The 14136-nt window shown below is 44.0% G+C and overlaps 1 protein-coding gene across 3 annotated transcripts in view; it reads right to left on the reverse strand.

Moving 5' to 3' along the window:
* PDE8B (phosphodiesterase 8B) overlaps positions 1-14136 on the reverse strand; it is a 386263-nt gene that overhangs the window by 85163 nt on the left and 286964 nt on the right. For all 3 annotated transcript variants that reach the window (XM_027100776.1, XM_027100775.1, XM_027100777.1), the window contains one exon: positions 12041-12101. In XM_027100776.1, coding sequence (XP_026956577.1) covers positions 12041-12101 — 61 coding nt within the window. The remainder of the gene's footprint in view (positions 1-12040; positions 12102-14136) is intronic.

Raw genomic sequence — 14136 nt, forward strand, 5'->3', positions numbered from 1 at the left:
ACCTAAATCAGCTCTAAGGTAAGATAAAATCTTCTTGTGCTGAATTATTTTAAGTCTCCACAGTGAACAGAATATCTTTCAATAGTCTGAATGACACAAATCATACAAAAATACAACCTTTGGAATTTTAGTTAAATGTGGGGGGTGGGGAACTCCTCCTTCCCAAAGGCCAACATAGAATCTCCTCCTTAAATCCTAGTTGTCTTAAACGTGTCAGAGATAAAGAGCTAACGTTAATTTTTAAGAAACAGCTTAGCTATGTCTGTTTACCGTTCATCAGCAAACCTATTTTACTTTTCTTAAGTCAAACGAATTTTTCTTCACGTTTAGGCCTCCCGTCCTGAGGCTCACCTGAGTGGGGCCTCGCCATCGGGGCAGCCTGTTACAGGTGAGCAGGCAGGAAAGGTTTCACACAGAGGGAAACGTGATTTCCGGCTCAGGACTTTGAGTGCCTTCCCCTCTGTTTTTCCCATTCTCTGCCTCCTAGCTGTCCCCACCACAGGTCAGGTGTCTTATAAATACCTACACCGTGGCGGAGAGAACAGGAGAAGAGACCAGCCGGGACAGAGGAATCCCACCCCCGTGCAGGGCAGACAACCCCAGGTCTGCTGCCCTGCTAGCCACGAGCGGCAGAGCACGTGTGTCTACCTGAAACGAGGCAGCCTCCTTTCCCACGGGGCTCAGGGTAGGTACACGCGCCCAGAATGTTCTCAGTCAGTCCCCTCCCTTGTCGGCTAGGTGGCTCTCTCAGCTTCAGACGTGTGGGGTCTCATGAAGTTTGTCGTGCCCAGCTACAACAGCTGCCAGCAGCGCCGGGCCTGCGGTCGCCTCTCTCTCCTGTGAGCCGAGACTTTCTCACACATGTAGTCGCATCGCCGAATTCTCAGCGTGCGGGCCTGTTCCCTGCTGGGACCTCCTAGTTGTCTTATGCTCAGACACCCCGCAGGTACTCCATTCCCATCTGCTCGGGGTTTGGCTGTTCAAACATGGTTTCTCAGGAAAAATTGTGGTTTTGCAATATTGGAGCCCTTTCTTTAAATAGCTCCGTGTAAATATGCACTAAAGCTAAATGGAAAAATGTTGTTTACTTAGTGGTTTTACCAAATCTATCAACAAATATTTGGGGCACCTACTGTGAGTAAGGAACGTATGTACAAACGCAGTACCGTGGTAGTGCACTGATTAGATAAAATACATCTCTAAACATGAACAGCCACGTTCAGTGCAAACTGAAGTCATGTTTTCAGTGGCAGTGTCCTTTTTCTCCCACTTCAGGAAGTCACACTTGGATGTGCGCCCTGGGAGAACACAGCAAATACTCTTTGCAATGGCATGTGATATGTATATTGGCTACATACAGATGAAAACTCTACATGTAATAATAATTTGGGACTAGACAGAGCTGTATCTTTGATGTCTTATGCCTTCCAAAGGTTGCTGTATTAGGGAATAAAAATTAGCTTTCAAAATATTTTCCTGTTATCTACTGGGTACACACAGTGGCCGGAAGTGAGAACTTACCCAAAGCAGCATAAGATTAACAGTGGAATGGACGATGCAGAAAAACAGTGTCACCGTCACCTTCACTGGTGGGGAGAGAGGTGGCGGGCAGGCTTGGGGAGATTCTTGGAGGGAAAAGAAGCTGGACTGAGTCCTGAAGGACGAGGAAGCTGCAAAGGGTCTACATTATTCAAAAACATGCGACATAGATAATCTAGACAATAATCATTTTAAGATGACATATATTACATATTTTGGGGGGAGAAATGGGCTAGACAGTCTTCCCAACGACTCTGTAATTATGTGTACTTAGGGGCAGGAGAAGCACATCTCTGAGCACATTTGGATCATTCGATATATTTTCCATGTAATGCAATATTAAGTAAAAGTGAGGATAAAATTGACACGCTAACAAAATCCAAGTTGAATTAGTTAGATGCTGAGGTTCTAGATAGACCAGAAACCTGCAGAATGTATTTTTAGGATGCAGAATTATAATGGTGTTAGAAATACAAAGTGGCATCAGTAATAAATGTATTGAGGCTACAGAAAAAATTCTCCCCACCTTGTTTCTATGGATACTTTTTATATGTTAACACAAGAAATAAAAAAACAAAACGCAACAAAACCCCCATGGGACACATCTCAAATATTGGGAATTTAGGATACACTGAAACTTGTTTTTATCACCAGGGATCAGCAATGAATAGAAACCAGCAAGTGATTCTACCCATCTTTCTCTCCTGGTTGCCCCCAACAGCCATGCTCTTCCTGTTTTACCGAGAATGCAGTGGGATGAGGCTCTCTGAGCATTAAGGCCCCTATTCTGTGCAGGCTGGGGGGAGGCCCCCAAATCATGAAGAGGGCTATCAGCCAAGCCACCTGCTGGGAAGGAAAAGATGAGGGGGAGCTGACCCTGGCAAACGTGGGGAGAGTCGAGGCCTAGGGGCAGCGAGGGGCGAGACTCACAAGAGAAGGCCGGTCTGGGGCGGGACTGCAAGGGCCACAGGGGCGGTGGGTGGGAGGGCGTGGTGCCCAGAGCTCCCACTGTCCACCCGATGGCTCTAGAAAGTGACAGCTAACTTTCTGCTGTCAGCTGGAGAACTAATGGAAGGCGCCCCCCACACCTCCCTGAACAAAAATGGTCCCTGAACGTCTGCTTAAGCACCCATCATGGAAGAGGAAAGCACTCCTACGGGCCTGGGTTACAGCCTCCTCTCCTGGGAGGCTCAGTAAGTCTGCAACCGACTCACTGACAGAAGCTAGACTGTGTGTGTAGCTCTTTGAGCCCCTCTATTGCCTGCGAAAGGGTGCAAAGAGCTGGATTCGGGGTAAGATTTGGCCTGGAAGGCAAGGGCTAGACCCCCAACAGAAATAATGTGAGAGCCACAAATGCAAGCCACATACGTAATTTTAAGTATTCTAGTAGCTGCATTAAGGTGACAAGAAACAGGTGAAATTAATATTTTAAGTACAATATGTGCGAGATGTTATCATTTCAACATGTTATCAACATGAGACTGAGATGTTTTTAATAAGCTAATTTACATTCTTTTTCAGACTAAGTCTCTGAGATCTAGCACGTGGTTCACGCTTGGAGCACATCGCCATTTGTTGAGCCACATTTCCATCTGGGACGTGCAGGTCTAGGGCACAAGCTGGGCATGCCTGGGGCAGAGCTGGGGGTCCTCTGCAACACAACATTCTGAGCAGCCTGGGTCAGGGGCCTCATGCTCAGGAGGGGAAAGCTGGAGGGCCAGAAGTGAAAACAAGCATTCCTGACTATATTAAACCAGGAACAGCCTCTGCTCATGAACCAATATTCCAAATTCACATTATCAGGGTCTTGAAGTCATTCATCTTATCCAGTATCTCATAAACTTCAGAGTGAATTAGAAGCACCTGGAAGGCTTATTAAACAGACTGCCCAGGACCACCCCCCAAATTTCTGATTCTGTAGTCTGGTTTTGTAATTCTAACAAATTCCTGGGGCCACTGCTGCTCCAGGGAACCACACTTGGAGAACCACTGATCTAGTCTAACCTCTGGCCAATGAGTGACCTCCCTAGACAGCTTTTCCCACTGAAAGCTCACGCTACTGCTATTTGATTACCTCCCATGGTGGTGAACTCACTACCTGATAAGGCTACAAACTTTGGTCAATTCTAATAATTCTTTCCTATATTGAGCCTAATCGGATCCCTTAAAACTTTCTACTGCTTTTGCCTTCAGGACCCAGTCCCTCCTTCTCTACTTGAAGCCTTCACAAAACTAAAGACCTGTTCCTTCCCCTTTCTTATTCCCTGACACTCTATGTCCTTGTATCTTGTTTTAGGCACTTCTGACAGGTTTTGTCTTAAGCATTATTATTACAGTAAAGTTCTATTTTCCCCTAATCTTTACAACAATTTCAAGATTAAATAGTTTACTATAAAACAAAATACAGTCATTCCTTGTTATTCATGGGGGATTGGTTCTAGGACCACCCTCCTAGTTGTCCTCTGCTCTCATGGATATCAAAATCCACGCACCCAAGTCCCTTGTACAAAATGGCATAGTAGTATGAACCCTAAAAAGCTTATCTCAAAGCAAAGTTTCATTACTGCAAATTTGGCCAACTCAGCCCCTATTTCTGCCTCTTCTATCCCCAAATAAGTTACAAGCGTGAAACTGCTTTTAAAGCAGTGACTTCCAAATGCCTGTCCCCATACTAATGTCAGGCTGTGACGACGCTTACGTAGGTTTTCACTGATAGAAACAAGGTTTCAACTAAGGCAAACTGATTCATGTTAAATAGCTATTCTTCATTCAGAGATTATGTCCTTCCTATTTCTCAGGGCTGAAACAACCTTCCTGTCATGTGGGTGAGGTGGTGGTCAATGAAATTCCAAAGGCAGCAACCCCTGTTGTCTAGCTCTGGAAAGCCCTGTGCAAAATCCAGGTCAGATTCGTCTCAGTCTGCTCTCAACCAGTTTTTGTCCTGGAACGCTGATTAGTCAGAAAGCAGACCACTTCCTCTGAGCCTGGCTATGACCTTCTCCTGCTATAGCCCCATTGACCAAGGGAATATCTTCGGGAGCTGCTCACTGGGTGGGCTGTGCTTCCTGACTTCACAAGAGAACGACTTCCTCTTACTGGACGCGAGACACGTGCATCTCCCTGAGGCTTCTCCGTGGCCTGTGTGTCACCCCCCACCCCCCACCATGAGAACAGAGACCAGATGATACAGTACGATGGACACCACCAGCTGCAACCCCACACTCGCTCCAGGGCTCCAAGCCTGCCACTGGCTGCTGGCTTTTGAGAGTGCTGTGCTCCCCATATTCTAATGGCCAAGGCTTGGAGAAGTGAGAATGGGGGCCGTACTGCAACTGGGCTGGGGATGGGCACTATGGGGGTGGCAGTGGGGAGATCCCCTCTCCTTGGACCAGGCCAGCTTAGGAGGAGCTTGTTTAAAGCTGGGATCCTGGAAGCCTCCTTCCCCTATGTGAGTCCAACTCCTGGACCGTGCTTGCAGATGTCTGAAATTCGAGTTTCAGCCATGCATTTGGATTTCGACCTGGACCTCATGAAAAGGCAAAGCCTCAGGGGAACTAAGTTCTCACACTGGTATAAAGGGGTTGTGACAGGCTCTGAACCAGGGTGCGGGGGATGCCAGGAAGGCAAAGGGTGTTCAAAGAAGTATGTGCACGCACGGAGGCGAGGGAGGCCTTCCAGAGGGCGGGGCAGATGGTCTCTGACCTAAGAAAGTGGGAAATTCAAGAAAGAAAATTATCTTTTAGAAATGAGGTTGGCAAATTTTTTCTGTAAAGGGCCAGAGTACATATTTTAGGCTTTGCTGGCCCCATGGTCTCTGTTGTACCTGTTCAACCCTGCTGTTGTAGAATGAAAGCAGCCTCAGGTGCTACGTAAAAAAGAATGTGGCTGTGAGCCAATAAAACTTTATTTACAAAAACAGACCACATTTGGCCTGTAGGTTGTAGCTTGTTGCCCTTTGTCCTAGATGACACCTAAAAAAATCCTAGCCAGCCTCCTTCAGTCCTGCGTTCTGTGCTTCTGCAGCACCTGTTTCACACCTCCCAACACTGCGCTCTAGAAATGTGTCCTGTTTATTTGTCTGTGGCCCCATAGCTTCTGGGGCAGAGACTTCGTGTCCCTGGCGCCAGCACAGAACAGGTGTTTAATGCATATCTGGGGAGAAAATGTGTGAGTGCTGCAGGGGGTGACAGTGTTTACAGCAGACTAACCTCGCAGGGCATTTCCAGCCTTTTGGCAAAAAGCTACAGGGTTCACAGAGGAAAAAAGATCTTTGCTGATGAAAAGCACCACCAGCAGACAGCAGCCTGGCTTCCAATTTCATTCCTTGTTAAAATGCAAACCCATGGTGGATTTTGACTTCAGGGCTAAACCCCAAAGCCGCGCCACTACAACCACCTGCAGACGGGCTGCTCCCACCCTCTAGGGAGCGCTTCCCATCACAGACCCATCACCATTCACTTCAGCCTCCTTTAATGAGAAGGAAAAACAGTGTGTCTGGCCAGAGATATAAAAATTCTTTGTTATTGGAAAATCTAAGTGTCTCTCTAGGCCAGTGCAGCACGATTAGGTGACGTCAATGGCTCAGGATATCTGAGCCCTGCATTTCCACCCTTCTCAGAACAGCAGCTAATTTACGGCAACAAAGACATTTCTATTTAGAGCCCCAGAAAAGAGGAGGTGGCCCCTCTTCTTCTGCATCCCTGAGTCCTGTGCTAAGGACTTGCCCGCTCTCCCTGTGAAGCAGGAAGAGTGTACAGGTGGCAGGAGGCCAGGACCGAGACATTCAAGTCCACTCCAGCTCACCAACAGCTTGAGGGCCTACTACGCACCAGGCAGCATGGGCACACAAAGACAAGCACAGCCCAGAGACCCTGCTGGAGAGGAGAGGGCAGTGAGGCCCACAAGTAGCCATCACGATGGTGGGTGTGATACACAGCAAAGAAGGTACTTTGGAGGCTCGAGGAGGGAGATGGAACTTGATGTTTCTTGGGCTGGACCATGGAGGGCTGCTAGAATTTGGGCACATGGAGCTGCAGGGAAATGGTGACAGGAGACGGGGTCCATTCACTAAACAGCAAAGCGGGGCAGGAGGAGGAGGAAGGCTAGGCTGGTGGGGGAGGCTCTGCTTGGTTTTGGACGTGGACTATACTCGACTCATTTCTGGATGGGCGTGAACAAGCCCAAGTGGGCCTGGGTCCTGCATTGTGGCTTCACAGCTCATAGCAGTTGGTTTGCACTGCTTGGGTTCACTAGTTTGTCTCTAAAAAGCCATCAGAATGTCATGTGATTCTCCCGCTACCCATGTCACCTCTCACATGGACTTTATTCTTCCTCCTGTGATGTCTAAACTTTGCTGTTGGGAGAATTTTTTTCCTGTGAAAGTCAGTTCCCCTCCTTTCCCAGAGGTCTCCAAGGACTTGCCTCCCTGCATGAGTTTATGTTATTAAGTGAAAATTTCCTGATTCCAGACGAAACACTCAGTGCTGAAGGAGGCGTTTTATGTTGAACTAAATCTTACAAAAAAGTACATGATTCCTTTTGCTATTCTAGAATATTTTTCCAATATTCTTAAGAAAGAAGAACAAAGCTGGAGGTATCACACTCCCCAATTTCAAACTATGTTACAAATCTATAGTAATCAAGACAGTATGGTATTGGCATAAAAACAGACACATATTTATCTGCATAGATAGTTCAATGTATCTAATGATGTAGATCAATAGAGAGTCCAGACATAAACTCACATATATATGGTCAATTAATTTATGACAAAGGAGCCAAGAATATGTAAGGTGGAAAGAATAGTTTCTTCAGTAAATGGTGTTGGATTAAATAGCTACATGGAGGGTTTCCCTGGTGGTGCAGTGGTTGGGAGTCCACCTACCAATGCAGAGGACACAGGTTCCATCCTTGGTCCGGGAAGATCCCACATGCCGCGGAGCAACTAAGCCCGTGTGCCACAACTACTGATCCTGCGCTCTAGAGCCTGCAAGTCACAACTACTGAGCCCACGGAACACAACTACTGAAGCCTGCACGCCTAGAGCCCGTGCTCCGCAACAAGAGAAGCCACCGCAATGAGAAGCCCGCGCACCACAACAAAGAGTAGCCCCCACTCGCCGCAACTACCGCAACTAGAGAAAGGCCGTGTGCAGCAACGAAGACCTGATGCAGCCAAAAATAAATAAATTAATAAATTTTAAAAAAATAGTCACATGGAAAAGAATGAAACTGGATCACTATCTTACACTATACACAAAAATCTACTCAAAATGGATTAAAGTCTTGAACTTAAAATCTGAAATCATGAAATTCCTAGAAGAAACCATAAGGGATAAGCTCCTTGATGTTGGTCTTGCAGTGATTTTCTGACACCAAAAGCAAAGGCAACGAAACCAAATATAAACAACTGGGACTACATAAAACTAAAATGCTTTGCATAGCAAAGAAAACCACCAACAAAATGAAAGGATATCCTACCAAATAGGAGAAAATATTTGCATATCATATGTCTGATAAGGGAGTTAGCATCTAAAAAAATATAAAGAACTCATACAACTCAACAGCAAAAAAAAAAACACAATAAAAAAATGGGTGGAGGATCTAAATAGATAGTTTTCTAAAGAAGACAAACAGATGGCCAACAGGTATACAAATAGGTGTTCAACATCACTAGTTTTCAGGGAAATACAAATCAAAACCACAGTGAGATATAAACTCACACCTGTTAACATGGCTATTATCAAAAAGTAAAAAAAATAACAAGTGTTGTCAAGGATGTAGACAAAAGGGAACCCTTGTGCACTGTTGGTGGGAATGTAAACTGGTGCAGCCACTATGGGAAACAGCATGGAAGTGCTTCAAAAAGTTAAAAATGGAACTACCATATGATCCAGAAATTCCACTTTTGGGTATTTATCGAAAGGAAATAAAATCACTAACTCTAAAATATATATGCAACCCCATACTCACTGCAGCATTATTTACAATAGCCAAGACATGGAAACAACCATGGATGGTTGAATGGATAAAGAAAATGTGGTATATACACATACAGTGAAATATTATTTAGCCATAAGAAAGAAGGAAATCTTGCCATTTGCAACAACATGGATGGCCCTTGAGGACATTACGGTAAGTGAAATAAATCAGATAGAGAAAGGCAAATACCATATGTTATCACTAATATGTGGAATCTAAAAAAACCTCAAACTCATAACACAGACAACAGATCGGTGGTTGCCAGAGGTGGGGGTGGGGGGGTTAGGTAAAAGGGATGCAGGAGACTTCCCTGGCGGCGCAGTGGTTAAGAATCCGCTTGCCAACGCAGGGGGCACGGGTTCGAGCCCTGGTCCGGGAAGATCCCAGATGCCGTGGAGCAACTAAGCCCATGTGCCACAACTGCTAAGCCTGTGCTCTAGAGCCTGCGAGCCACAACTACTGAAGCCCGCATGCCTAGAGCCCATTCTCTGCAACAAGAGACGCCACCACAATGAGAAACCCACGCACCGCAACAAAGAGTAGCCCCCGCTCGCCACGACTAGAGAAAGCCCGCGCACAGCAATAAAGACCCAAGGCAGCCAAAAATAAATAAATAAATTAATTAATTAATTTTAAAAAAGGGATGCAGGAGGTCAAAAAGTACAAACTTCCAGTTATAATGAATAAGTCCTGAGGATGTACTGTACAGCATGGACTATAGTCAATAATACTATCCTGCATATTTGAAATTTGCTAAGAGTAGATATTAAAAGTTCTCAAAAAAAAAATTTGTAACTACGTATGGTGATGGATGTTAACTAGACTTACCGTGGTAATCATTTCACAGTCTATACAAATACTGAGTCATTATTTTTTAAAAAAGCAGATGGACATGGATACCTTCGATGGGCTGAGGCACCAGCTGGAAGCTCACTGCACTGAGTCTCCTCCCCTCTGGAGCTGCCTTCTCACTGGGAGGAGCCCAGGCATCTTGGGTCTGCCATGCCCCAGCTTACTTCCTTGCCTGGCCAGGCTTCCTCCTGATCCCACACCACTTCCCAAGCCTCTGACATGTTACACTAAAATGGATTATGCCCTGAAGCCCTTCATATCCCTGAGAGACACTGTCCCTTCTTTTAAAATCTTCATCTAAGTCAAAGGCCATGTTTGATAGATATTCAAAAATAGATCACTGGAGGTACACACACACACACACACACACACACACACAATGGAATACTACTCAGCCATAAGAAAGAATGACATTTTGCCGTTTGCAACAACATGGATGGACTTGGAGGGTATCATGCTCAGTGAAATAAGTCAGACAGAGAAAGACTGTATGATATCACTTATATGCGGAATCTAAAAAATAAAACAAATGAATGAACAAAAAAGAAACAGACTCAGATATAGAGAACTAGTGGTTACCAGAGGGGAGAGGGAAAGGAGGAGAGGAAAAATTGGGTAGGGAATTAAGAGGTGTAAACTACTATGTCTAAAATGAATAAGCTACACAGATATATAGTATAACACAGGGAATATAGACAATATTTTATAATAACTATAAGTGGACTATAACCTTTAAAAATTGCGAATAACTATGTTGCACTTCTGAAACATATAATATAGCACATCAATTATACCTAAATAAAATAAATAGATTTGTATTAAAAATAGATCATTGGTAATTATGTTTGTTGAATACTTTTTAATCAACAAACTTTACAGCATAAAGTGACAATACACACAATCCAGTACTAAAGTATAAACCAAAAAGAAAAAATATCACAGCGAGATCCTTTTTGACCCACCTCCTAGAGAAATGGAAATAAAAATAAACAAATGGGACCTAATGAAACTTAAAAGCTTTTGCACAGCAAAGGAAACCATAAACAAGATGAAAAGACAACCCTCAGGATGGGAGAAAACATTTGCAAACGAATCAACGGACAAAGGATTAATCTCCAAAATATACAAGCAGCTCATGCAGCTCAATATCAAAAAGACAAACAACCCAATCCAAAAATGGGCATAAGACCTAAATAGACATTTCTCCAAAGAAGATACACAGATTGCCAACAAACACATGAAAGGATGCTCAACATCACTAATCATTAGAGAAATGCAAATCAAAACTACAGTGAGGTATCACCTCACACCGGTCAGAATGGCCATCATCAAAAAATCTAGAAACAATAAATGCTGGAGAGGGTGTGGAGAAAAGGGAACCCTCTTGCACTGTTGGTGGGAATGTAAATTGATACAGCCACTATGGAGAACAGTATGGAGGTTCCTTAAAAAACTAAAAATAGAACTACCATGTGACCCAGCAATCCCACTACTGGGCACATAGCCTGAGAAAACCATAATTCAAAGAGTCATGTATCACAATGTTAACTGAGGCACTATTTACAATAGCCAGGACATGGAAGCAACCTAAGTGTCCATCGACAGATGAATGGATAAAGGAGATGTGGCACATATATACAATGAAATATTATTCAGCCTTAAAAAGAAACGAAATTGAGTTATTTGTAGTGAGGTGGTTGGACCTAGAGTCTGTCATACAGAGTGAAGTAAGTCAGAAAGAGAAAAACAAATACCGTGTGCTAACACACATGTATGGAATCTAAAAAAAAAAGGTTCTGATGAACCTAGGTGCAGGATTGGAATAAAGACACAGACGTAGATAATGGACTTGAGGACATGGGGAGGGGGAAGGGGAATCTGGGATGAAGTGAGAGAGTAGCATTGACATATATACACTACCAAATGTAAAATAGATAGCTAGTGGGAAGCTGCTGCAGAGCACAGGGAGATCAGCTTTGTGACCACCTAGAGGGGTGGGATAGCGAGGGTGGGCGGGAGACGCAAGAGGGAGGGGATATGGGGATATATGTATACATTTAGCTGATTCACTTTGTTATACAGCAGAAACTAACACACCATTGTAAAGCAATTATACTCCAATAAGGATGTGAAAAAAAAAAAGAAATATCAATACTGTTGTTCTCTGTGATAAAACTACCTAAAAAAGTTCTTAAATACAGCAACTTACTAAAATTCTGTTACTTCAGAAAACACTCAAATATATTGTTCTACATGATATAATGGTTTAAAAAAATCATAGCACTAATTATAAATGATTTTTGTTTTTGACATGAATTTATAGGGGTGAAATGCTCAAATGCACATATAATTTTCACTTAAGAAATTAAGGTAGCAAATTAGAACATTTTTTATTTGGAGGAAAAATTTTATGCTCTCATAAAATATATTGGTCCTGAGCTGCACAGTCACAAGCTAAATCATAACTGACATGCGTTACTAATAAAGTGTATAGGCTCGCTGGGGAATTTTTTCTTTTACTATTTGTCTAAGGGCCTAATCTTGCCATAAAGCTTCTTAATTGGCAACTACGGTAAGATACGGAGAAAGACAAGTAGAGAACCGTGGTGAGAACGTAACGAACGCATGGTCAATCCGACAAAGTAAATGAAGCAAACTCAATACCATACCTGCTTATTTTTGTCAGTGGTACAACACAGTTTCTTGAGGGAGACAAAATGCCTAATTTTCCTAATAACATAAATAATCAGTTATTAGTGAGTCAGATATGAGATGATTCAACAAATTAGCAAATGAAAACGTCAACAGAATCTTCTTCAAGTAAAACTCCAGGGTCCATTCTAGGGCAGATTTTAAATTCTGACAAAACAAAGTCTATAAAACATGCATTTTTTTTTCACACACAGCCCACACATGCCTTCAGAAACTGGGCTTCCCTTTTAATCACAGCTGGCTCAGAAACACTTTCCTAATGGGTACTTCATTTTCTAACCAACTCCTGAGGCCTGGCTCCTAGATAGCATCAGTAACAGGATGAAATGCTACTCCAGACTTTAAGTTAAAATGGGATTTAATTCTGCCGACACTAATACTTTTATAGCTTATATAGAAGGCAAAGACTCATTTGGACAATGACCAAAGTTCATGGTTGTTGTTTTTACATTTAATATTCCACATTCTTTCACAGCCTGGTCATCATAAATGATGGCATTTTTCAGGCACAGAAAAACGCTCTTGTTTTAAGATCATGGACAGAATCCCAAAACAGCCTGTGGTGTTGCTCATTACCACAAGGACACCAGGGAAAGACAACAGGTGCCTTAGTCCTGCACAACGATCAGCTCAAGGTAGATTTTCTACTGAGTGAAGCTAGAATTACAGAGGACTATGTTAGATTTTATAGTAATGAATCTCTTCTCTCTGTGTCTCTGCTTCTGTCTCTCTGTCTCTGTCTGTCTTCCTCTTTGGTTCAGTTTTCTCTGGAGGACTCTGAAGAGTCCTGGTTATTCTGTAGTGAGCATCACTAAATAGGAAGAGGTAAAATTTTCCTACTTTTAGTTAAGGATTTCCTTTGACAGCTCACTGGGGGAAAATATTGGGGGAAAAAATAACACTGTCTCTGGGCTCTAGAACTTCTTGCTCTTATCTGTCACATCAGAAAAATCAGAAAAACTCATTCTGACAGAAATAACCAAACAATAACTCGGTCTCCTCCACCTTGTTACCTAATAATTCTGGTCACACACACACACAGTGAATCTTAGCTTGAGAAGACGGTCTAAGGATGATGGTTGGAAACAATAATGTGATGGCCATCGTGGCCTCAGAGCTCTGACCGCTGGTGGAAACGGCCACATGGAAGCCTGTGCGCTCAGGAGGGATTTGGGGGCCTCTCTCTGTGCGCTCGAAACCCCTGGTCAGGGCTACCAGTGTCCCCACCATGCGGAGTGAAGCAAAGTAGCAGGAAACATGAGACAGTGGATTCTGAACGGAGGGGGGAACAATTTTGAAACTAACAAACAAGTAAAATTGGAGCGGAAACAACCTACACTTTGCTGACTACAGAACGTTTTCTAACCACACAATAAGAGTCACAGACAGGGCTCTCTTTGCTGGTTATTCGCACCATAACTGCTCCTTTCCTATTTCCAAAACATCACCCAAGAGCGTGTGTCCCTTGTAAACCTGTACTATGAAGCTGGCTGGTTGACCTTGAGGCTTGTTTACAAAGGCTCCTCAGTGATGTACTGTTAGGGGGTCCTGTTTGGCTCCATAAACCTTCTCACAAAATGTAACTGGGAGAAGGAAATGGAATTGAGCATTTTCCTTATCTCTCTGCAAATGAACAGGCTCCTCTGGTCACCTGAGATTCACATGGAATCAGATGTCTCAGTTTCTGGTCAGACACCTTTTTCTCCTAACCATGACCCCCAGGGTTCTGTCTTCCTTGTGGAACAAGCCCCGAGGACTGGAGAGAATCATCACAGAGCCGGTGCCTCAAGGACAGAAGCTCGGCTCCCAGGTGGGGCTTAGGCAGCGAGCCCTGCTGTTCTGTGGTCTTTGTGATGACAGGGAAAGGCCTAGAAACTGAGCTCCTTGCGGCGTGGGGACAGTGGACCCACAGACCATCAGGAGGAAGTGGACGGTCGGGGTGATGCTTCATAGAGCCCACAAGCAGAAGAAGAGCCTGTGTTGTTTTGGGGCTGCTGCCGGCCACGTGGAGGTGTCCTTGGCAGGTACTACGTACAGACCCAATCCTACTGTA

This window comes from Aethalodelphis obliquidens, unplaced genomic scaffold, assembly GCF_003676395.1.
Source record: "Aethalodelphis obliquidens isolate GAN/ISIS:26980383/991018 unplaced genomic scaffold, ASM367639v1 scaffold4, whole genome shotgun sequence".
Lineage (NCBI taxonomy): Eukaryota > Metazoa > Chordata > Mammalia > Artiodactyla > Delphinidae > Aethalodelphis > Aethalodelphis obliquidens.